The sequence below is a fragment of the Vipera ursinii genome (genome assembly GCF_947247035.1).
Source record: "Vipera ursinii genome assembly, chromosome: 4".
Taxonomy (NCBI): Eukaryota; Metazoa; Chordata; class Lepidosauria; order Squamata; family Viperidae; genus Vipera; species Vipera ursinii.
The window spans coordinates 52,948,851-52,972,119 of record NC_139514.1 but is presented as its reverse complement, the minus strand read 5'-3'; the positions used below and the strand labels follow the sequence as shown (position 1 = coordinate 52,972,119).

General features: G+C 39.8%; 1 protein-coding gene across 1 annotated transcript in view; it reads right to left on the bottom strand.

Annotated features, from left to right (window-relative positions):
* SIM2 (SIM bHLH transcription factor 2) overlaps positions 1-23,269 on the bottom strand; it is a gene marked incomplete at both ends in the record, with an annotated part of 42,462 nt that overhangs the window by 10,727 nt on the left and 8,466 nt on the right. Inside the window, 5 exons of the mRNA XM_083361439.1 lie at positions 1,685-1,884; positions 7,893-7,978; positions 10,707-10,815; positions 12,598-12,687; positions 13,794-13,876. Coding sequence (XP_083217565.1) covers positions 1,685-1,884; positions 7,893-7,978; positions 10,707-10,815; positions 12,598-12,687; positions 13,794-13,876 — 568 coding nt within the window. The remainder of the gene's footprint in view (positions 1-1,684; positions 1,885-7,892; positions 7,979-10,706; positions 10,816-12,597; positions 12,688-13,793; positions 13,877-23,269) is intronic.

Genomic DNA, 23,269 nt, shown 5'->3' with positions numbered 1-23,269 from the left:
ACTGTCTTGCATGGACAGAGTGGGCATGCACTTTGGAAAGCATTGAGCAATATGTGGGTAGCCAGAAGTTTGTGCGGTCTTGCAACACATATCAAAATGCCCACGGTGAATAATGCCTAGTGACTGGAGTGGAGGGGTGTTTTCACAGCAGCCTAGAGCAGCCAATAAAGGCTGGATAGATTATAATCCTGACTACATAACCAACTGCACTATAAGTGAAATGTGTTAAATTGTGTTCATGGTAAAATTGTTTTGGGAGAAGACAAAATGCTGCTTTAAAACTAGAGCAGCTAAAAAATGATTTAAAACTCTTGAGTTGTAGGCTGAAGATGAAATGAAGACATCAAATAAAGATATGAAATATAAAAAATAGTTGCTCGAGCATATTCATGCTTTAAGTAGTGGGATTGGGGGGTGGGGAGGGAGGTAGAACTATGTATGTGATTGGAAATATTTTGTTAAAAAATGCCTAAGTCAACTAACAGGACTCCCACTCAAATGGCGATAGAGTAACAGCTGTGTAATGAGCTGCTGATTTTTTATTCATTTTAGTTTTTTTAATTATCTCCTTTTACTTTTAGGTTATTTTTTAGTAATTAGAATACCTACATTATTTTTAATTTTTTAGCAATCAGAAATCAGATTTTCTGGAACCATTGTGTATTGTACACAATTTCAAATACTGAGGATACAAAGTAATAGAACAATATGCTGACATTACATATTTGATAGTTTGCATACAATTTTGGCAAATATTTGTGGCAAATTCGTTTTAGCTTTTCAAATGTTCTAACACCTAACATTTGGTTCTCTCAAAATCTAAAGCTCCCTTTTATATTGTGATTGAGTGAACTCTTCCTCATTATTTCTAAATTATTTTAATGTGGAAGCAATTCAGAACAAGGTTCAGTGAACTCAAATGTATAAAGGTAAAGGTTCCCCTGCACATACGTGCTAGTCGTTTCCAACTCTAGGGGCCAGTGCTCATCTCCATTTCAAAGCCGAAGAGCCAGTGCTTGTCCGAGGACATCTCTGTGGTCATGTGGCTGGCATGACTAGATGCCAAAGGCGCACAGAACGCTGTTACCTTCCCATCGTAGTGGTCCCTATTTTTCTACTTGCATTTTTACGTGCTTTCGAACTGCTAGGTTGGCAGAAGCTGGGACAAGTAACAGGCGCTCACTCTGTTACGCGGCACTCGGGATTCAACCCACCAAACTGACGATCATCTGATCGACAAGCTCAGTGTCCTAACCCACTGAGCCACCGCATCCCTTAAATTATGTTAATGTGGAAGCAATTCAGAACAAGGTTCAGTGAACTCAAATGTATAGTGAGCTTAAATAAGACTCTTAGGGCAGAAATGCTGTTAATTGTGCTTTCCTACCTATAAAAGTGAACTCATTCGGTTTTGCTTACGTAGCTGATAAAAAGCAGTCATGGGTATTAAATAGGTAACTCACTTTCCTATCAATAAACAATTATTAAATAATTAAAGTGATTTGATTTAGCATGTAAGTGTTCTATCAATCCAAGGAGAACATTACTTCTTCAACTTTCTATACTGTATATTGTATTGTTTCTTTATATTGTTTTAATTTTTATGTTTTTAAACTATCTTCTGCAAGATATCCTAGCATGATGAAGAATTAGAGTAGTTATGCCTCGAAAACTTTATACTTACCTGGAATCCAGAAAGATAAGCTTTAAGTCCAGGCTTGCTCTGAACATAAACATATTACTATGAAGTTTGATCTCAGTAATTGCGCTTGGAGGTAGTGACTGGCCTACAGCAACCAACCCAACAATTTGGTAACAGGTGTCGTACAAAGATATATCCAGCATATATTGCCGAATTTTCAAGTAGCCACTGCAATGGATCACCTAGTATGGACAAAAATAGTATTCGTAAAGAGAGGAAAAATAGATCGCCTTTTGATGATATTGAGTCAAAACCCAGGATTTTTCTCTTTATTACATTTATTTTTGCTGTCCAGTTTGTTAAAATGTCTGCTGCAAGAGACTATTAATTTTTAGGAATGGTGAATAAATATATTGCATGATATTAATTTAACATTGTTAAATTGATTTATAATTAATAAATTGATATAAATTGACATATAAATTTGTATTAATTGAACAATGAACTGAGAAGACCCTGACTCAATACAGTTGCACTTAGTTAGTCCATGTTGGCTTTTCAAATTCCAATTTGTTGTTATTTTAGCCATTCAGTAGTGTCTGACTCTCGGCGACTTTATAGGCAAGTGTTCTCCATGCTACCTCGACAAGCAGCTTTTTTCACTTATTGGATGTTCATCTTTGTATCAAATTTGATGGTATCAAGCCAGTGGGTTCTTTGCTTGCTCCTTCTTGTTCCTCTAATCCAGGGGTGTCAAACTCTATTTCATTGAGGGCCGCATCAGCATTGCGGTTGCCCTCAGGGGGCCGGGTGGGTGTGGCCTGGGTGGGCATGGCCTACTGGGTGGCCGTGGCTAAAGTGCGTATGGCCTACCGAGTGGGCATGGCCAGCTCTACATCGTTCGCATTAAGGGTGCCTATGGGGGCCTGGGCAGGAGTGGGACAGATCTGAGGGTCTCTGGCAGGAGGAGGGTCTCTGGGCCAGGGGCAAGGCAGTGGGGGCCATTCCCTCACTGTTTTCAGGATGGCTTCACGGGCCGCATGAAACCACTTCACGGACCGCATCTGGCACCCGGGCCTTGTGTTTGACATGTCTGCTCTAATCATTTTTAGCACCATTGCCTTCTCCAATGAATTTGGATGCATGACATAGTCAAAGTAAATTAGATGTAGGCTTATGATTTTAGCTTCTGATGAGGTGTCTGGTTTCATTTGATTTAGCACCCCTCTGTTAATTACTCTGTTGATGGTAATTTACACCAGCACCACATTTCAAAGTGTCAATTTTTCTTCAGTCAGCCATTCTTATTGTCCAACTCTCTCACACCCGTACATCATTATAGGAAAGAGGTTTACTCTAACTAGCCTGTTTTTTGTAATTATACCAATATCTCTGCTTTTCCAGATGTTATTCATGTTAACGATTGCAATACGGTTTAAGGTTATCCTGTGTTTGATTTCAGGACCAGAACTGCCATTGTGAACAATTTTTGATCCAAGGAAGATAAATTGAACTAATTCAGTTTTCTTCATGTTGGATTTTAAACATCTCATGTCCATCTGCAACTGTGGCCATTATTGTTGTTTTCCTGAGGTAAGACTCAATCCTACTTTTTCACTTTTGTCATTGATTTTCCAGATCATTTTCCCAGGTCTTCCTTATTTTCAGCCAATAGTGTTGTATCATCTGCATACCAAAAAATTATTTATGGTTCTTCCCCCAGTCTTCACTCCAACATCAGGCAATTCTAGAACTAATTTCTACATGATCACTTCTGCATACAGATCAAATTAAAATGGTGATAAAAATACATCCCTATCTAACTGCCTTACTGATCCTGAACCAACCTGTGTCACCATCAAATGTTCTCGCTGTTACCTCCTGATCTGTGTACAATGATCTGATAAACCTGATCAGGTGGTTTGGGATACCAAGATCATACAAAGCCGCCCATAGCATATTATGTGCTATGAGCCAAAAGCTTTTTTGTAATGGATAAAACACATGTATATTGATATTCAAATTCCAATTTATTTTATTGCTAATAAAGAAAAATGAAGGTTCAGTATTTCTGAATGCTGTATTACTTAGTATGTGTTCTAATACAAAATGGAGAGGCACATGCAAACTTAATGAAGCCTTTGTATAAAAAGTAACACATTATCAAGATGTTTCATAATGTATGTTGTGAAAACATATACATTAAGAATGATAGACAAAGATTTGTGCAATATTGAAGGATATGGAAATGTTGCTATGATAGATTTATTACATCATAATCACTCAAAAATAAACTTCATTGCCTTCATTATTTATAACTAAGACTCAGAGTACAGGAAATAAGAAAAATGTGCTTAAAATTACATATTATTCAATAGATGTAACAAAAATATGATCAGATTATTTCCATGATTGAACTGGAAAAAACATTTTCCTTAATAGGACATGAAATAGAATTGTGCCATATATCAAAAATATTAACATTTGCTTGGGAATCCAAGTAAATGAATTTGGTGATACTACAAAGAATATCTGAATTAAATAAATGGAATAATAATAATACTAATGTTGCCGGTATCCACTATTACCTGCCCAATCAAGGGGAAAATGCAAGTAATGTTTTCCAAAAACAAATGCCATTCTTTCAAAGATCAAAGAGGTATGAAATGATAGTGATGATGGACTTCATCCTGATGTTCCAGAATTATCCTACTGAAAACTTTCACCTATGGGAAGGGAGGCAGGCACAAAAGGGTCAATCAACCTGGACTTGATAATTATCAGTTGGAAAGATTTGGGGCTTATTCTGTCAGATTGCCTGTGAATAATGAGCTAGCAATCATTTCTGGAGAGCAAATACTCACCTCATTGCCCTATACTTTCCCATCACCTTCCCTCAATGTCATCACTAGGCAGGTGTTCCTTTTTCTACCAACTAGTGTTGGTTCAGGCCATGCTGCCTGGTTTGGCTGCTGTGAACACCCTTCCAGGCCAACCCTGCAATTTGACTACATTACAAAAGTGGGGAACAACCATACTTTCCCAGCTTTTTCTAAATGACAGTCTGCTGCTACAGTAGGCCTTTCCCATTAGCATGGTGTGTATAATACTTCCTTGATATGAAAAATGCTTTGTAATCTAGTCGGAATGTTTGAAGTTTTTATTTTAATTACAATTTTTCTTTCTTGGGGGAGCTAGTTATATTTCTTCTCTGTTTCCAGTCAGGGGAAGTGAGAAAGAAACCCTAGCAAGAAAGTTGGTAGTTAAATAAAACAAATCTAAATGTTTCTGCCACATTTTGAACCTATTTTACATGCCAGAGAAACAACTGTGCTTATGAGAAAGACTTCCTACAGCAGCTGTAGAAAAAGCTAGGAAAGATCTAGGAAAAACGTTTATGTTGAAACTTGTTACTATGCCTTCATATGTCACCATTTTGATGTTTTAACTTTATATATCTATACATTTGTATAGGTATGTGTGTTGATGGTAGGAGAGACTGTCACATTTATAGCTAAAGCCATTCAATTAAGAACTTCCTATCTATATCAGATTTCGGTCAACTACTAAGGAGATGATATTACCTGATCACTTCATCAAATACTTTTATATTACATTTTTATTTGATTTGTTTTGATCATTAGACTAAACAATAAACTACTACATATATATATAAAAGGTAAAAGTTCCCCCGCACATGCGTGCTAGTCGTTTCCGACTCTAGGGGCCGGTGCTCATCTCCGTTTCAAAGCCGAAGAGCCAGCGTTTGTCCGAGGACGTCTCCGTGGTCATGTGGCTGGCATGACTAGACACCAAAGGCATACAGAACGCTGTTACCTTCCCACCGTAGTGGTCCCTATTTTTCTACTTGCATTTTTATGTACTTTCGAACTGCTAGGTCAGCAGAAGCTGGGATGAGTAACAGGCGCTCACTCTGTTACGCAGCACTCGGGATTCGACCCGCCAAACTGCCGACCTTCTGATCGACAAGCTCAGCGTCCTAACCCACTGAGCCACCACGTCCCATATATATATATATATATATATATATATATATATATATATATATATATATATATATATATATATATATACACACACACACACACACACATACACATACACATATAAACACACACTATAGTTTGTTTAGTCTAATGAGCATATCAAATAAAAATAAAAATAAAAATAAAAATATCATATCATATCATATAATAGCATTTGAAAAAAAATAATAATAAACCTTTATTGTCAAAGTACAACATGTGTACATTGAGATTAGCTGAGCCTCCCCCTGTGCTCTCTCCCCCCAACACACAGTGACAACAAACCCTCCATCCCACCATACTATGTGAACCAACTACACCACACACCGGCCTCCCAAGTCAATTCTGCATAAGATTATGTCCCATTTAAAAGCCTAACAGCCCACGGGTAAAAGCTATTTTTCAGCCTGTTGGTACGACTGGCTATATAGGCTACTGCTAAGCTTGTAAGCCGCCCTGAGTTTTCGGAGAAGGGCGGGATATAAATGGAATTAAAATAAAAATAAATAAATAAAAATAAATATTCCTATATCTCCTACCGGATGGTAGGAGAGTAAAGAGATACCGTCCAGGGTGTGAGTCATCCCTGAGAATCTTCCTCACTCTTCCAAGGCAACGAGCCCTGGTGATGTCATCCAGTGGTGTCAGGGAACAGCCCACAATGTCTTGTGCTGTGCTCACTACCCTCTGTAATACTTTCCTATCCGCGGCTGTCAGACCAGCATACCAAACCACAATACCATACGAGAGGACGCTCTCTATAGTAGACCGGTAAAAGAGGGTCATTAGCTGTTGTTCTACCCTGTTCTTCCGCAAGACCCTAAGAAAGTGAAGCCTCTGTTGGGCCTTTCTAGCCACCTGAGTTGTGTTAACTTTCCAGGTCAGATCTTCACAGAGGTAGACTCCTAGAAATTTAAAGGAGGAAACTCTCTCTACACAGTTCTCTCCCATGTGAAGTGGGGCAGGTTCCTCCTTTTTTCTCCGGAAGTCTAACACCATCTCTTTCGTCTTGCCGATGTTTAGGTGCAAGTTGTTGTTACTACACCATATGGATAGTTTTTGTACCTCCGCCCTATATGCTGTCTCATCCCCACCTGTAATAAGACCCACCACAGTTGTATTATCTGCGAACTTGATTATCGCAGTGGATGGGTCAGATGATACACAATCATAAGTGTATAAAGAGTACAGGTAGGGAGGGGAGGAGGGAGGGGGAAGGGGGGTTTTTCAAAGGAAAATTGTATTTTAAAACTTTTCAATAAAAAAAAAAAAAGAGTACAGGTAGGGGCTAAGCACACAGCCCTGTGGCGTGCCGGTGCAAAGCTTCAGGGGGGTGGACAAAGCAGAGCCGACCCTCACTGTTTGTAACCGATCCCTAAGAAAGTCTTGAATCCAATCGCAGATGGCGGGGGAGAATTTCAAGTCAGTCAGCTTCTCGATGAGAATGCTCGGCAAAATGGTGTTGAAAGCCGAGCTGTAGTCAACAAAAAGCATCCTGACGTAACTTCCAGGCTTCTCGAGATGACTTGCTACAGAAGTAATGATGAAGTAATCAGGTAATATCATCCCCTAAGCAGTTGACCCAAATCTATATATAGTCAAATCAGCATGAGCACAGGATAGGAGCAGCTTAAGAGTGGTTATGCCCTTATAGAGAAAAACAGCCAGAATACTGGAGAAAAATTAGCCATGTCATACTGAAATTCTTGGTCCTAATGGAAATTAGAATTTAGTATAATTGAATTCTTTTCCCAGCCTAAGAGTTCAAGGCAATGATAGGTAGGATTCTATGGTAGAAGTCAGGAAAAAAACCATAAATCAGAGATCTTGTGAAGAAGGTGTTAGTAACAGATAATTACTAACAAAGGAGTCAGTACCAAAAATGAACAATTCCAGTTCCAGGTAGTAATAGATTGAACAAAGAAAAAAGCCAACGTGCAGATGAAAACAAAAGGAGAGAAGGAAAAATTGAAAGAGAGGAAGCTAAAACCTATATGTCACCAAGAAAGAATACACAGAGAATTTCTGACTGCAGAAATATTTTACCTCAAGGGGGGAGAATTTCATAGTAGATTTTGTTTCACTATATCACTTCCCAAAATTATTTTAGCTCAGCCTCCACTGGCCCACCATTTTTTATTGATGTAGTTGAGTGTATGAAATTAAATATTATGAAATAATATTTAAATAAAACTGTGTTTTACCTTGTAACCACTACTTGTTAATCCTGCATTTCGCTTGGCCAAGACACACTTCATTCGCAGGAAAAAAGATCTCTCTATTTCATATTCTGCAGACAAAATATGAAGAGTTAAAATACAAGCATGCTACTTAAGTTTCCCCCTTTGGCCACTGTCCACGTATCCGAAAATATTTTCTTACAATTCCTAAATATATACAGTAAGACAAGATAGCATTATCACTTTTGTCCAGTATGAATATATTAATGACCTTGCTCATGGTTGTTGTATTGCAACAAAATTAAATGCTATTAAATTTAATTATTGGCATCATGATGTTAAAAATCACTTAAATTATGATTCTCAGTAATGTGGTCACACAAAGGCAAAGCGTATTGTGTCTGTCATGTTCACTTTTTACAATATCATGGGGAGAACCATGCACTCATATAAAAACAATCCTCTCATTCCGCTCCCATGTTGCTTACTCAGAACGAGCAAGCAGCAATGCACAATTATATGATTGAAAATAGAAATGATAAATTATTCCAACATGAAATGGTTTCATAAGACATGCAAAGAAAAATACAAATGGTATCAGAGAATCATGGCATCATGGCAAAATAATGCTACAATCTACGTTATCCATTTAACTTCAGAAGAAGACTAATTTCTCATGGAGGACCCTGTAAGCTATGGTAGGTATAGGAGAAGTGCCTACATCTGTCAAAAGTCCCCTCATCAAGCAGACCATCCCTCTTAGCAATATCTCTGTGTGTTTGTGTATGTTATGGGCTGGGATTTTAAAGATTTAAATCTTTTCAATTATTATTATTTGTTTTATATTTCAATAGTTATTTCAATCAAACATTGTACATTGTTAAGGAACAGGGTTAAAACATAAAATAAAAATTATTATTTATAGATTACATAGTTCTAAAATAACAGTATCCCCCAGATATATGCCATGCTGTTGATTCAACAGGATAGTTTCTGCAAGGTATAACTATAGGTAATATTTTTGCTTTTCCTTCCTTTTTAATAGTATATACATTGGCCATAAGCCCTAGTTATAAGTTAGGAGAATTCCAGTCTTTTTATTCAAACTTCATGCTTTAGTCAGATATAAAACTAGAAAAATAGCTGTTATATTTCTATCTGTGCCTCTTTTTGTGAGCTTGATTCAAATCTACAGATCAAATTGAAGGTATGTTTTTTGTATCTGAAGACTATATAACCCAGGAAAGAAATTTAAATATCTATCCAAAGTCAGACATTTATTTACATATCCAGTCTGAAACAAGATCCCAATTAACAAAAATGGTACAGCAATATATAAAGACAAAACATATATCTGTCACTGATGTAATTTTTAAAAAATGAATTATTTGTTTTCATCAAGTGTGTCTCTTCAATTATCTCTTTCCGGTCTTTGGAGATTCAAAGACAACATGTTTGACTTCAAAACTAATTCTAAAATAAAATGTCCTCTGTATAAGTAAAGAGTCTGTTCTGTTATATGTCATGGTATATATATAAAAAATAGGCATTGGTATCTTTGTAATGAATTGTATTTATTCACTCAGATTGCACACAACTATTAAACAAGATTCTCTACACACTTCTGTGAAATTACATTTGTGCCTTTTAAGGGCCACAAACTCATCCCTGAGATGACAAAATGAAATCAATCTTTCTGGCTCTCTTCCGTTTTTCATGTGTTTTCATACATTTTTCTCTGTGGCTCTTTTTGTAATTTCATATCCTGTAAATAATTGTTCTACAGCAGGGCTTTTCAACCAGTGGTACGGGTACTACCTGTGGTACATTGGCACCTGGCAGGTGGTACGCAGCCATCCTAGAAAAGTGGTAGCGGGGGAGGGGAATGAGCTGAACCGGTGGCAGCACTGCACAAGCCTAAGCGAGAGATGGCTGGAGCTGCAGGGCTGTCAGGGCTCAGCGGAAGAGCCAGGATCAGCGCTTCTTCAGGGCTGTCAGGGCTCAGTGGAAGTGCCAGGATTAGCGCCAGGCTCCAGCTGGAGCTCTGCGCTGATCCCGGTGCTTCTGCTGAGCCCAGAAGAAGCGCCGATTAGCTGGAATGTTGCAGCATCCCCAGGGTCTTCTGATTTACATTCAGATGCTTGGCAACTGATTTATATTTATGATGGTCACAGTGTCCCAGGGTCATGTGAAGTGACCAAAACCTGCTGCAACCACCCAGCGGGGGGGGGGGAAATAAAAACCAAACACCCCCCACCCCACCCCCGCTGCCAATCCTCAACAGAAATGCTCACAACAATGAAAACCTCAGACAAGAGGAAGAGTGCTGCCGGGTGGGCAGGCAGGTGTCTTGCTCGGCTGTGGCTTGGGGGGCACTTTTTTCAGTGCCATTGTAACTTCGAACAGTCACTAAGCGAACTGTTTTAAGTCAAGGACTACCTGTACTTCATCACTTTTTTCCTTTTTTTTTTTGGTCATCAAGTTTTTGACACCTTGCTGGGTGACTGGTGGTACTCAGATGTTGCCATATCCTAAAAGTGGTACAATGGGTGAAAAGGTTGAAAAGCCCTGTTCTACAGAACACAGCCTTTATTATTGGATACCTGTAGTAGCTTATAATCCTGAAATTGCACTTAAGTATTCAAGTAAATTTGAAAAGCCACATATGCAACAAACAGTACCTGTTTTAGGCAAATATTTCAAATTTTGGCAGAAGAAGATGCTGTAACAGGATAGAACTTGGCTATTTACCAAGATTTTAGCATAAGGAAAGCGCAAAGCTCAGCTTGATATTTTACCATCTTTTTTATTTAAACATTTAAGTAAAGCATGAAATACCTTGTAAAATATGGGGATGAAGTGGTTGGTGAGCTGTTAAAATGGCTGTCATTTCATCATGATCTGATGGATGTATATATTCATAAATGCTATTGCCAGTTAGTTCTACCTGCCAAGAAAACAGGTAATAAAATGAGAATTACTGTAAGTTCTCTCATCTTTTAATACAATACCTCAGAAATCCTTATAAGCTATACGTTTGATTTACATATAATTTACTACATGTTTTCTAATGTGAGTTGTTACTTTGATTCAAAAGCAGCTGTTGACCAAAAATGATATTGCCTTGTTGTTGTTGTTATTTAGTTGCGAAGTCGTGTCCAACCCATCGCAACCCCATGGACAACGTTCCTCCAGGCCTTCCTGTACTTAATTCTAACTATGGTAGTTCTAACTTATTGCACAGAAGATGGCTTGAAGATTATTGTATATATCTATATCGGTACTATCTTTTTTAATGTTAAGAATCTCTACAGTGACTTTTCATACTGCTATTATTTTTATTTTCCCATTCTTCATAAGGAAGTTAGTTTTAAAAGCCTTTAAATACTTCTATAAAGCTAATTAGCAGGATTTGAGCATTTCAAATTAGCTACACTCATACAGTTCTGGATATAAGACATGGCTTGAAAATTGGGTATACTCTGCAGTTTCACTAAGACTGGTATTTGTACTAGAAGACTTGCAGTCAAAGATTCAAGAAACAGCCTGATGAGATAGTTTTATTGCCAATATTAGGGGAAAATATAGCAAAGAATCCTAGACTCAAATGTTATATATAAAAATGCAATGGTTCTCCAAATTTTAATTTGCAATTCCCCCCATCCATTCTTGGTTAGAAAAATAGTATGTATCCAATTGTTGTTAATGAATTACATTTGCCAGTTGTTACAATTAACTCTGCTACTTGGCATTGTTGTTACCCACAGCTGATATGTCCTAGGTTTTTCAACTCTGAAACCAGCCAACCATCTTAGATTAAGTTTCTAATTGTTAATGCTAAAGAACATAAAAGCTGTTTGAAAGTCTCCCAGCAACAGATGTAAATTACAAAAAACTAGTTTCTCTACATTAGTGATAATCTATGCCATCCTCGCAAGACATATTGAACCAAGTCAACAACATTCTTGCAACCCCAAATCCCAGATTAGAAGGTAGATGAATTGATGCTATCTCTTTATTTCCAGAAGAGAAATGCAATGCTAGAGGGATTTGCAAAAATCCGATTGTTCCAGCTACACTCTTTATATCATCGATTTCACTAAAGGATACTCTGAACCCAGTTAGAAAGGATTTTGGTTGCATTGCATTTTTTTGAATTGTGTGCTACAAAGGTGGCTGACATTTTAGGAGGAGAGCCATGTTGGCCTACAAGGGCAGAAAGACAGGAGGAGTCTGATAGTACTTTTGCTGACTAACGCATTTTACTAAAAGGCTGCTCATTTCATCATATGCGTATTTCGCAACCTTGGCGATTTGTTGGCTGAGGAGTTGAGGTCCACACATCTTATAATTGCCAAGGTAGATAAACACTAGTCTAGATTGATTCAGGATTTAAATTGGGATGGGGATGTGAGAACGATGGGAAAGATAATTTGGTTATACAGATGCAGGTTACATGAGAGACAAATTACAAGCACCTTATCAATTAACAATTAATGGGTAGCTGGGATACTCCATTTTTTTGCCAGGGCTGTTCTTAATTTCTTTTGTCTTTTGGCTGATAACTGAGTTGTTTAATTATTTGTCAATAGCACCAGATTTGCAATATCTACCTACAATTTATTTGCTTGTTTAGAAAAAAAAGGTAAAATCAAACAAGGCAGGACATTGTATATTTCTGGCAAGGTAATATTAGATACCTTTCCAACATAGCATTCAACATTCCTACCTGGGATAAACCTAGATGAACAGAAGCTGTTTCCGAGATATACATTATTTTGCCATCAGACGCTACCACAAAAACAAACCCATCCAGAGTCTGTAAATAAAGAAAGAAAGAAATAGAGCAAACGTTTACCACTTACAATTTACAATCAAGTTCCTTGTGAGAAGTTTTTATTTTCCCCCTACAGAAGAACATATATTAAAAAGATATTACCCATATTGGCCTGATAAAGTCTTTATTATATACTTGCTATAAAATCACTTCTAAATCATTCTCTTTTTAGGTATGATAATTTTGCATAGGCAGCAATTTATTGTATCAAGATGATAAAGTTTAAAATATTTCTTCACAGAAGTTCTGTTATGGTATTCTCAAGAGAAAAAAATCTTAATTGGCTGGAAGAATTATTCATATTTTACGAATTTAATTTTAGCTTGAGGGAATGTTTATGTTCTTCTGACTTTGTCTTTTAAAATAAAGTCTTTATAAATAGAGGATTCTCTGAAAAATGGACTCTTGGGAAATTGTACATAAAATTAAAATACCTAGAAAATTTTATTAAAATATGAAATTTTAATTTCCAAAATTATAATATGGAAATTCTTTGAAAATTAAAACTATACATATGGCTATAAAATGCTCTTTTGACCTATTACAAAATGCTTATCTGAAGCCTCACAAATAGAATTTAAAAAATAACCAGTAAAAATGAAGTAACTTTCTAGTTTAAAATACCAAAGTCTAACAAATTCAAATAAAATCAACTTTAAAAAATTAAAACTGCATTAAAGCAGTAAAGTGATATTCCATAAAATTCCATTCCAATCCCCAAAATGGGTATTTGGAAGCAATTTTAGAGTAGTGTAATCCAGTGGCAGAACATTTGCTTTGAATACTGAAGATCATAGCTTCAATTCTTGAAAGTACAAATTAAATATTTATCTTACCAAAACTTTATTCTATTCTGACTGACAGTGTTACTCCATGTTCTCAAGCAAATATTTTTTACCTTTGTTGAAATATGTACTTCTTAAATATTTTAAGGAAGGTTAAAAAAGGTTGCTTGAAAAATAGTGAAATTACCACAGTTCAGTGGCAGAAACCCTTCCATGCTCTTTTTTCTATGCGATGTATCAGATGCCAAACATGGGAGAAACTCATTTAGACCCTTGGAAGCCATTGCTTCCCAAAGTTTTTACCTGAAGTAAATGTGATCCCAGCTCCTTTGCAATGTTATCCAAGGGACCTAATCTATTTGGTTGTCCCCAAGCATCTCCCAAACCTGGAAAAAAAATCAAGAAGCTTCAGTCAAGGCATAGATGACAATATCTCAAGTCATGGTTAAAAACCAAGTGGCCTCAACAGAGAATGTGGGTGAAAGAGAGAATGGTAGGATTTGTTAGGTAGGAGAATCCCCTCTATTGTGTCTATAGAGGCTAGGTGGCCTTTTCTTGTAGAACATAAAATCCATGATTGCTGTTTTGTTGCTAAGTCGTGTCCGACTTTTCACGACCCCATCAACTGCCAGCCCCCTCCCCATCCTCCAGGAGTTTGCCCAAATTTATGTTCATTGCATGGATGACACTATCTGACCATCTCATCTTCTGTCACCCCTTTCTCTTTTTGCCTTCACATGTTCCCTGGAGTTCAACTGCTGTTTTAAGGGATAATTTCAGACAACACACACACAAGTTTCCCTCAAATTAGCCAACAGAACCTGACTAAATGCAGTTTCAAAAGAGTCCTTTTCCCCCCCACCTTCTCAGAATTTCCAAGTAACCACCACAGATCTCAGTTAGCTCTGGGATACAGGAAAAGCAACAGCAGTTAAGTGGGTTTAGTCTCTTTGCTCAAACTGTGACTGCTTCAGTGGATTCATTGTGTTCCTTCTACAAGTTTGTCTTTTTTTTTCCTTATAAACTCCAATTTCAGGCAAAAGCAGAACAAAGTTTGATGCCTCAGTGTAATTTGTTTTTCATCTTTCCTGCCTTCTTCCCTTCACAGAATATGCCACCCTGCCTTTAACCCTGCTACCTCCCCTCATAGTTTTCCATACAAAGTATAAATGTTGCTACTTCACTTGAATCTGGGGAATGACCCTACAGATCAGTCACATTCTCAATAAACAATCTGCCAAAACCTCCAACACCCACTAATGCATGGGTTCCAAAAAAAAAAGTCTAGTTCTTCTGCCCATTGGAAACACCACAGCTAGCCATCATCTGGACAGTATAAATCCCACTCTCTTCTCCAAGAAAAGCACTTACCACATGTATTGTCTGAAGAATCAAGACCACTAATTTATCCTGGTTTCTTAAGAAGACCTAAATTGTCATCTACATTCTGAAATAAGGTTCTTATATATATATATATATATATATATATATATATATATATATATATATATATATATATATATATATATATATATATATATATATATGAAACAAAATGGGTGGACTGGTTCAAAACACTGCAGTTCCGCAGCATTCTACAGGCATTCCTGAAAGAATTTCCATTTCACTTTGATATTTTCATCTGGAAGACCTATCCAGATGAAGACCTATCTCCACCCTTGGAAAACATCCAGAAGTAAGCTTCCTTTTGTGAACTGATAAGACAGCAGAAATTAGCCTCCCACTTTTTTGTTGAAGCATGTGGGAACTCAGCCTGCCTTCAGCCCTAAAACAGCAGGAATTTGGCATATTACCAAATCGTGAAGACAAAGGGGCCAAACTGACACATTGTACATGTTTGGGAACTTTGGGGATAGAAAAGACACTTTCATAATTTATTTACAGACCAAATTTGACAGTGACAGCCTATTCCCGGTGGGAACCTTTTATTCAATTTTGATTTGGATATAGTACTAGCATGACATAAGGCACAACATTTGACAGTTAGAATCATTGATCCCTTTCTGCTGCCATCTAGCATTTATCTGAATTACTGCAACCAGATGTTATAAGCATGGCTAAATGCATTTTATATGTAAGTCGGCTTTTTTATTTGTCTCCTCTTTCCCACTTGATTCTTTACGAAAAGCACTGCTGTCACTTGGAACAGTTGCACAGTTGCTTGGTTTGAGAAGTAACCCAAATTACTATACTTTTTTTTAATTTCAATAGTTTATATTTGCCTATAATATTCCTCTCTTCTGATGTTCTGCTTCTGCAACAGAATTGCAGTTCAGTGCCATTCTGTCGAGCAGTGTACAAAGCCATCTTTTTTCCATTGTCTGGCAATCTGATTTGATTCTCATAATTCAGCTAGTGTTGTTTCCTTATTATTATTTATTATATTTGAAACACAAAATATTGCACACCACCGAACTGTTAGCATGTTGAAAAAATCTTTCTGGAGCCAGATTTAGTATCTGGTTCAATGAAGCAGAACCAGTGGCCCACAATCACAAGAGGGAAATGGTGTCATTACAATAGTGCAATTCTACCACAAACAAGGGGAAAAAAATATTTATAATCTCACTTCCTAGGTTCACAACCTCAACACAATACATTCACTTTTAACTGATATTAGCAATTATACGAAGGAGTAACAATATTCTCTTTTTGCTCACACCTTCACTTTGATGCTGCACCAAGCTTAATTATCTCTATTAACCAGCCTGGATTTTTAAACTTTTGTTCCTTGAACTTTTGTTTCTGCTAGGTAATATTTTTTTTTCCCCAGAGCTATGCCAAGATAATTTGTGGGTTCCATTCGTATTTATTTTGGTTTTATTTCAATTTTGAAAATTCCCTTTTATCTATTTTATCTATTTTATCTACTCGCCCTGTAAACCGCCCTGAGTCCTTCGGGAATAGGGCGGTATATAAAATCAATTAAATAAATAAATAAAATAAATAAATTTTAACCAGAATCCTTGGAACCGGATTCTGCCGGTCAGTTGCAAACTCTTGATTGCAAACTGCCCACAGACCGGCGATTAGGGCGGGATATAAACCCGGTCCGAGACAAACCAAGGCAATTAAGACCTGACCCATTCCGCCAGGAGAGGAGGCGGTTGTGGTGCACGTCACAAGAACAGAGAAATCCACAAAGTTTGACCACGGGACCGCGATTCGAAACAGCCAAAGGGGATTCTCCTAGCAGTGAGAAGGAAGCGCGCTCGCGGGGCCGCTCCCGCTCTAATCTTGCGCCGGCTCCCTCGCATCTCCCGGCATGCAAAGCGGGCCTTCGCTCTCCTGCCGTTCCCGGGCCGAAGTGGGGAAACTCCGGAAGGGACCCATTTTCTTTCCTCACCCTCAGTCCGGCGGAAAAGCCCAATGGCGGGATGCTTCTCCCTTAGCAGGGGTAGGCAACCTCGGCTCTTTTAGGACTCGTGGACTTCAACTCCCAGAATTCCTGAGCCAGCACAGCTGGCTCAGGAATTCTGGGAGTTGAAGTCCACGAGTCATAAAAGAGCCGAGGTTGCCTACCAGTGCCCTAAGCCTTAGAGGATGGAGCTCCCTTAGGACTGCATTCTGCAGGGAGAAATGTAGTTCTTCCCCAGCCTTTTTCCTAGAATGCTCAAATGCTAGCCATCTTTCCTATATTTATTAAAATGAGGCTTGCCCCACCTCTTCTCCCTTCTAGACACTTCTAACTAGCACTTAACATGTAAGAGAAAAAGAGAGCCAGTTTAAGACAGCTTCACTTCTCGCAGATTAATGCAAGCTACAAGGGGTGGCCTAGTAGCAGGTAGGTGATAATTTGCACGTGTTCAAAAGCCTTCTTCATAATGCCCTCAGGCTGAGACTGAACCTTCAGAAGTGAAAAGAACATTCGCTTCCAAATAGAAATGCAAAGGACTGCACATCCTCAGTATGCACCAATTAACAGTCACCTACCCTGGCATAAATGGCTATTGTTTAATATTTAGTCCACATTCCCCCGCATTCTCCCGGCATGCAAAGCGGGCCGTCGCTCTCCTGCCGTTCCCGGGCCGAAGTGGGGAAACTCCGGAAGGGACCCATTTTCTTTCCTCGCCCTCAGTCCGGCGGAAAAGCCCAACGGCGGGATGCTTCCCCCTTAGCAGGGGTAGGCAACCTCGGCTCTTTTAGGACTCATGGACTTCAACTCCCAGAATTCCTGAGCCAGCACAGCTGGCTCAGAAATTCTGGGAGTTGAAGTCCATGAGTCCTAAAAGAGCCGAGGTTGCCTACCCCTGCCCTTAGGGTTTAGATTCGCTCCTGTTGCGCTGGGAGCCATGGGTTCCCGGAAAGGGGAGTCAACCCGTGCGCTTCAGCAGAGGCCAGGCCGGCAGGCCGCCCCCAACTCCCCCCACTAAGATGGTTTTGCAGTCGTAACCCAAAGAGGTTTCCCTCCCCACACACACACACACACCCACCCGCTTCTGCGGAGGAGCAAGTCTGTGTTAAATCATTAGAAGCAATAAATTGGCTTCAAATGGCCGCTTGGTGAGAAACGGGGGGAGGGCGGGGGGGTAACCTAAACGCTTCAGCCGTTGTAACCGTTAATCTTCTACAAGACTTTTTAACGAGCGTGAGGGTTGCGGCTTTGCTAATTTTGTTTGGAAAATGCTAATCCAGACGGGAGAGATGAAGCGACTTGCCTCAACCGTTCCGCCTTTGGAACAAGAGGAACTAAGCCTTTGTTCTCTGGGATTTGCGGGGCTGCATGGCAGGCACCCGCGGTCTGGAGATGGGGCTGCGCGGCGCCTCCTAATGAAACAAGCTCATGCAGAACCATGAACTCTGCGTCTCTCTCTCTCTTTCTCTCTCTCTCTCTTACTCTGCCTTTTAGTAACAAGGGAACCGTCTACAAAGAAACGTGGGGGTGAGGGGGGGGAAAGAACTACGAGGCCTTGCTTTTGAAAAACATATATCGAACGCTTTTTCCTGCAAAACCATAGAAATGAAGATAGACATTTTTAAGTCTCAAACGAGATACACTAGCATCGGAACAAGTTGTGATAAAACGAAACAAGTCTGTCCATCGGACAGTACTTCCAAATAGCCGGAAGGAGAGGAGAGAAATCCTTGCACGGGTATAAGGTTCCAGGGCACTTCGATTTATTAACGAACAAGATTTTTCAACAATTGAAAATCTCTTAGAGGATTCTCCCCTCCCCTCCTCCCCCCCCCCGTGAGCAACTTCATTAGTATGTCCAAAATCTATAAATTTCTTTGATTCGAATAATTGTAATCTGGGCTTTGCATATTGCCAGTTCAGAAAATTAACTCTTTTCTACGAATTTTAAGAAAAACTTGGCCGTACAGTATGAGGTGCAAATCCGCATTTGTGTTTTCTTAAGAAAAAGTCCGCAGTTTGATTTGTGGCTCCTCTTCGTGGTTCAAGACACCTCCAGTTGTATCTGAAGTGTATTCCTTCTCTTGGTGTCTTTTCCTAGTGAAGTAAAATACTGTCTCATTCCGGAAAGAGAAATATTTCAAAACGTTACAAGACCATGATTTTATACCTTGCTTCGCTACGGCATTAAATCAAAAGTCAGCTGGCTGTTCAGCCGCATCAAGAACAATTCAGAGAATGGAATGGGTTGTTTAAAGGTAAGCAACTGCTTCGATAAAATTGTGTAAGCCGACAAATTCGTTCTCCGAGCTAAACGTCAGAGGGCATTAGATTGGCTCTCTTTGATATTATTTCGCAGTAATTGTAGCGGGATTTTTAAGAGTTGCAAGACTCATTAAGTCTGGATGAAATCTAAAGCTGAAATCCTTTAGCCACATTCACTGTTGTAATCCCACCAGTGAAGCCAAGTGCCTGCAGCTCAAGAGAGCCTGGCCCCCCAAAACAATAGATTTAAATTGAGGGAATCAGCGGCTTAAAAGCAACTTTATCCACCGGTCTCTGCAGAAGCGAGCCTATGGAGCTTTCTCCTAAGCCATTCAGTTTGGAATTTTTGTCAATTCTGGGTGCGTGTGTGTGTGTGTGTGATTTCTTCATATTGCCAAATTGGGCTACGAATACATTGCCCGGAGATAAGAGTGACTATGATTGAATAAGTATATTTCCAAGTTCGCTTAACTTCAGCATAGAAACATCCAGTCTCCGGACCCCCTTCTTTCTATCAGAATTTATCTAACGTAGGGTAAATTGTTGCATTTGAATTGTAGTTGAATTCCATTTTTTAAAAAATGTATTTCTGTCTTCTGTCTCTGTTCGAATTCTCTAGTTACACGACTTTCTACCAGGTAAAAATATATTTAGGCAGCAACTAGAGTGAGAGATTTTCGTCCCAGATAAACATTGCAGAGAGGGAAAATTGTGAGATTTCCTTTCGTTTTCACAGCGAGGGGACAACAACTAAAAAAAAAAAAATCCGGCACGCAGCTGTCCTAAACCGCAGAATCAAAAAAACAACAACAAAACAGCAGTTTCCAAACTGAGCGAGTCCGAGGACTTTCAATGTTGGCATTTAGTCCTATACATCGCAGAAGAGGTACGACTTTATCTCCAATCTGGGCAGAAAGTCTTCCGGCTCCAGACGGGGACCCCGTGATGGGGCAGGACCCTTAAAATCCTGCACTTCGAAAAGTATTCTACCAGGCAGAAAGCGAAGCCATTTCCCTTGGCATTTACCTTTCTTTCTATGTTCATGCCTCATACTGCTAAGCTTGTAAGCCGCCCTGAGTCTTCGGAGAAGGGCGGGATATAAATGGAATTAAAATAAAATAAAATAAATAAAATACAAAAGGAGCATTTCGCCAGAAAAATTTCTCTCCGGCCTGGCTTTTTCGTCGCTGTTCAAAACAGGCGCAACTGCTTCAAGGCAATAAAGTCTTCCCATTGTAAGGTGATCTGGATTAATTTTTTCCCCTTTCTTTTCCTCCTTTACTTAACTATAAGTTTTGTTATCTCCATTATCTCCACTTCTGGCGCATTCGGAGCTATTAAGACGCGCCTACCGTAATAGCACTGAACGCCTTTTATATAAAAAAGAACAAGACGGGTTTTTCTGTCAGCGGGAATTCAAGGGACCGCACGAAAGTCAGTTCTTGCCGCTGGAAAGGTCTGAAAGGAAAACGGCGGAATAAAAAGTGCAAATGGGAAAGCGGGCGGGGCGGGGGGGGCGGACGATCCTCTGCTCTGGAAACCTACGGCCATCCGCATAACAGGTTAGTACAGGTTCGCATCCCACCAGGCTCAAGGTTGACTCAGCCTTCCATCCTTCCGAGGTAGGTAAAATGAGGACCCAGATTGTTGGGGGCAATAAGCTGACTTTGTAATAATGCCGCTTGGGGTGTGTGTGAAAGCCCTAATAAGCAGGCATATACATAGAATGAAGGCTACTGCTAAGTTTGTAAAGCCGCCCTGAGTCTTCGGAGAAGGGCGGGATATAAATGGAATTAAAATAAATAAAATAAATAAATAACACTTAAAACGATTTCAGATTCGCGAGCCTGGAAGAGTCGTCGGCACCAAAGCCGTTGAAACTTTTTTCGAGCGGCATTTAATCATTTCCCCGCAGAGCTCCTCCTAATACCCGAGGGACTCGTAGACTGAATTTATTCGGCCGATCCATCGAGGCGAGAATATACGCCATTCGCCAACCTGAAGCCAGATTTAATCCCACCCCACCCCAATCCCCCTTTAAGGCTAATTGCCGATCTCCTTTCGAAGAGGCGGATAGAAAGCAACGGCAGCTCCAGAACGGCAGCTTGGCGAGCCTTGCTGAATTCCAGCCTCTCCCTTGAGGAGGGGGAGGGGAGGGGGAGGGGAGGGGGAAGGGAGGTGGCGGGAGGCAGCCGAGGACAGGCCGAGGAGCTCCCGGGAATTGCGGGCCACACGAACAGGCCCTGCCTTGGCAGCCAGACGAACCGCGGTGCGGTTCAGTTCCGACCAGGAGGTTCCCATTTGCTCGGGCTGGAGCCTTGCCAACCGTTCCATCGCCATTTCCCAACCCGTGTTCTTGGGAAGCTTCGAGGAGAAGTGTGTGTGTGGGGGGGGGGGGGGTTCAACTCCATTTACAACGTCCCAAGCCCGAGCTTAGGAAAGCCAGGACTTGGGACTCTTGGTTGGATCAGCTCATCTCAGATCAGCCCGCCTCAGAAAATCTTAAGAAATCTTAAGGAGGTTTCCTCTTCTGAAACCTTAAAACGGTGCCCAAAAAACCAGTGGTGGGATTCAGATATGTGAACAACCGGTTCTCTGTGGGGATGCCGCTTCTGGAAGTCCACTCTGGGCTCGGGCAACAAAAAAAAATTAGCTACCGGTTCTGCCAAACTGGTGCGAACCGGCTGAATCCCACCACTGCCTAAAACCAGTGTGTGTGTGTGGGGGGGGGGGAAATCCACCCTTTCCTCTGCTGCCCAGTATATAGGCAGGTGGAAGGTAGAGAGCCACCTAAAGAGAAAGAAGGGGTCAAGCTTGCGACAAAAGGGTCCAGAACAAGTATCTGGGAATAAGAATCAGGCCCTAAGCCAGGGGTAGGCAACCTTGGCTCGTTTTTTAATGACTCGTGGAGTTCAACTCCCAGAATTCCTGAGCCAGCACAGCTGGCTCAGGAATTCTGAGAGTTGAAGTCCACGAGTCACAAAAGAGCCAAGGTTGCCTACCAGTGCCCTAAGCCTTAGAGGATGGAGCTCCCTTAGGACTGCATTCTGCAGGGAGAAATGTAGTTCTTCCCCAGCCTTTTTCCTAGAATGCTCAAATGCTAGCCATCTTTCCTATATTTATTAAAATGAGGCTTGCCCCACCTCTTCTCTCTTCTCCCTTCTAGACACTTCTAACTAGCACTTAACATGTAAGAGAAAAAGAGAGCCAGTTTAAGACAGCTTCACTTCTCACAGATTAATGCAAGCTACAAGGGGTGGCCTAGTAGCAGGTAGGTGATAATTTGCACGTGTTCAAAAGCCTTCTTCATAATGCCCTCAGGCTGAGACTGAACCTTCAGAAGTGAAAAGAACATAAATAAATAGAAATGCAAAGGATTGCACATCCTCAGTATGCACCAATTAACAGTCACCTCCCCTGGCATAAATGACTATTGTTTAATATTTAGTCCACATTTATTATAAAAGGTGCACTTTCCACAGGCAAGTCCAAAAGATTGGTAAGTAATTAATCGTTAGTAATAATTACTTCCACATGTTTATATTATTAGCACAATTTTATATATCTTATTCAAAGGCTAAGAGAGATTTACTGGGATAAATGGCATAAAACTGGGCTAAAAGGCTGCAGTTTTAAGGCTGTAATTTTAACAAGTCCAAAGAGAGTTTAATGGAAATAATCTCTTATGTAGGATTTTGGCTTTCCTAATTTAATCCAGTCTCAAAATGATGATTTTAAAAAGGAATTACATAATTAGTAACATAATCAAAACCATAATGGTAAAATCCAGGCCATGCTTCTTAATTCAACAGTTACCCATGTACATAATAATATAATGTAATCAAGTATTGAACTGAGTGCCATTGTTGTAAAAAGAAAAGACTTTAAACAGAACTGGAGTTGGCTCTGAAGCAGCCTTTCTCAACCTTGGCTACTTTAAGATGTGCGTATGTCAAGTGGCTGGGGAATTCTGAGCTTTAAGTCCATACATCTTAAAGTTGCTGAGGATGAGAAAAAAACTGCTCTAAAACAATCTGATGTAGGAATGCTTGCATGCATTAAAATCCCCTTTGCCGACAGGATTTTGATCAGCCCTAACAGCTCCCTCACGTTCCAGTATTCCACTCCTGAGACCCTT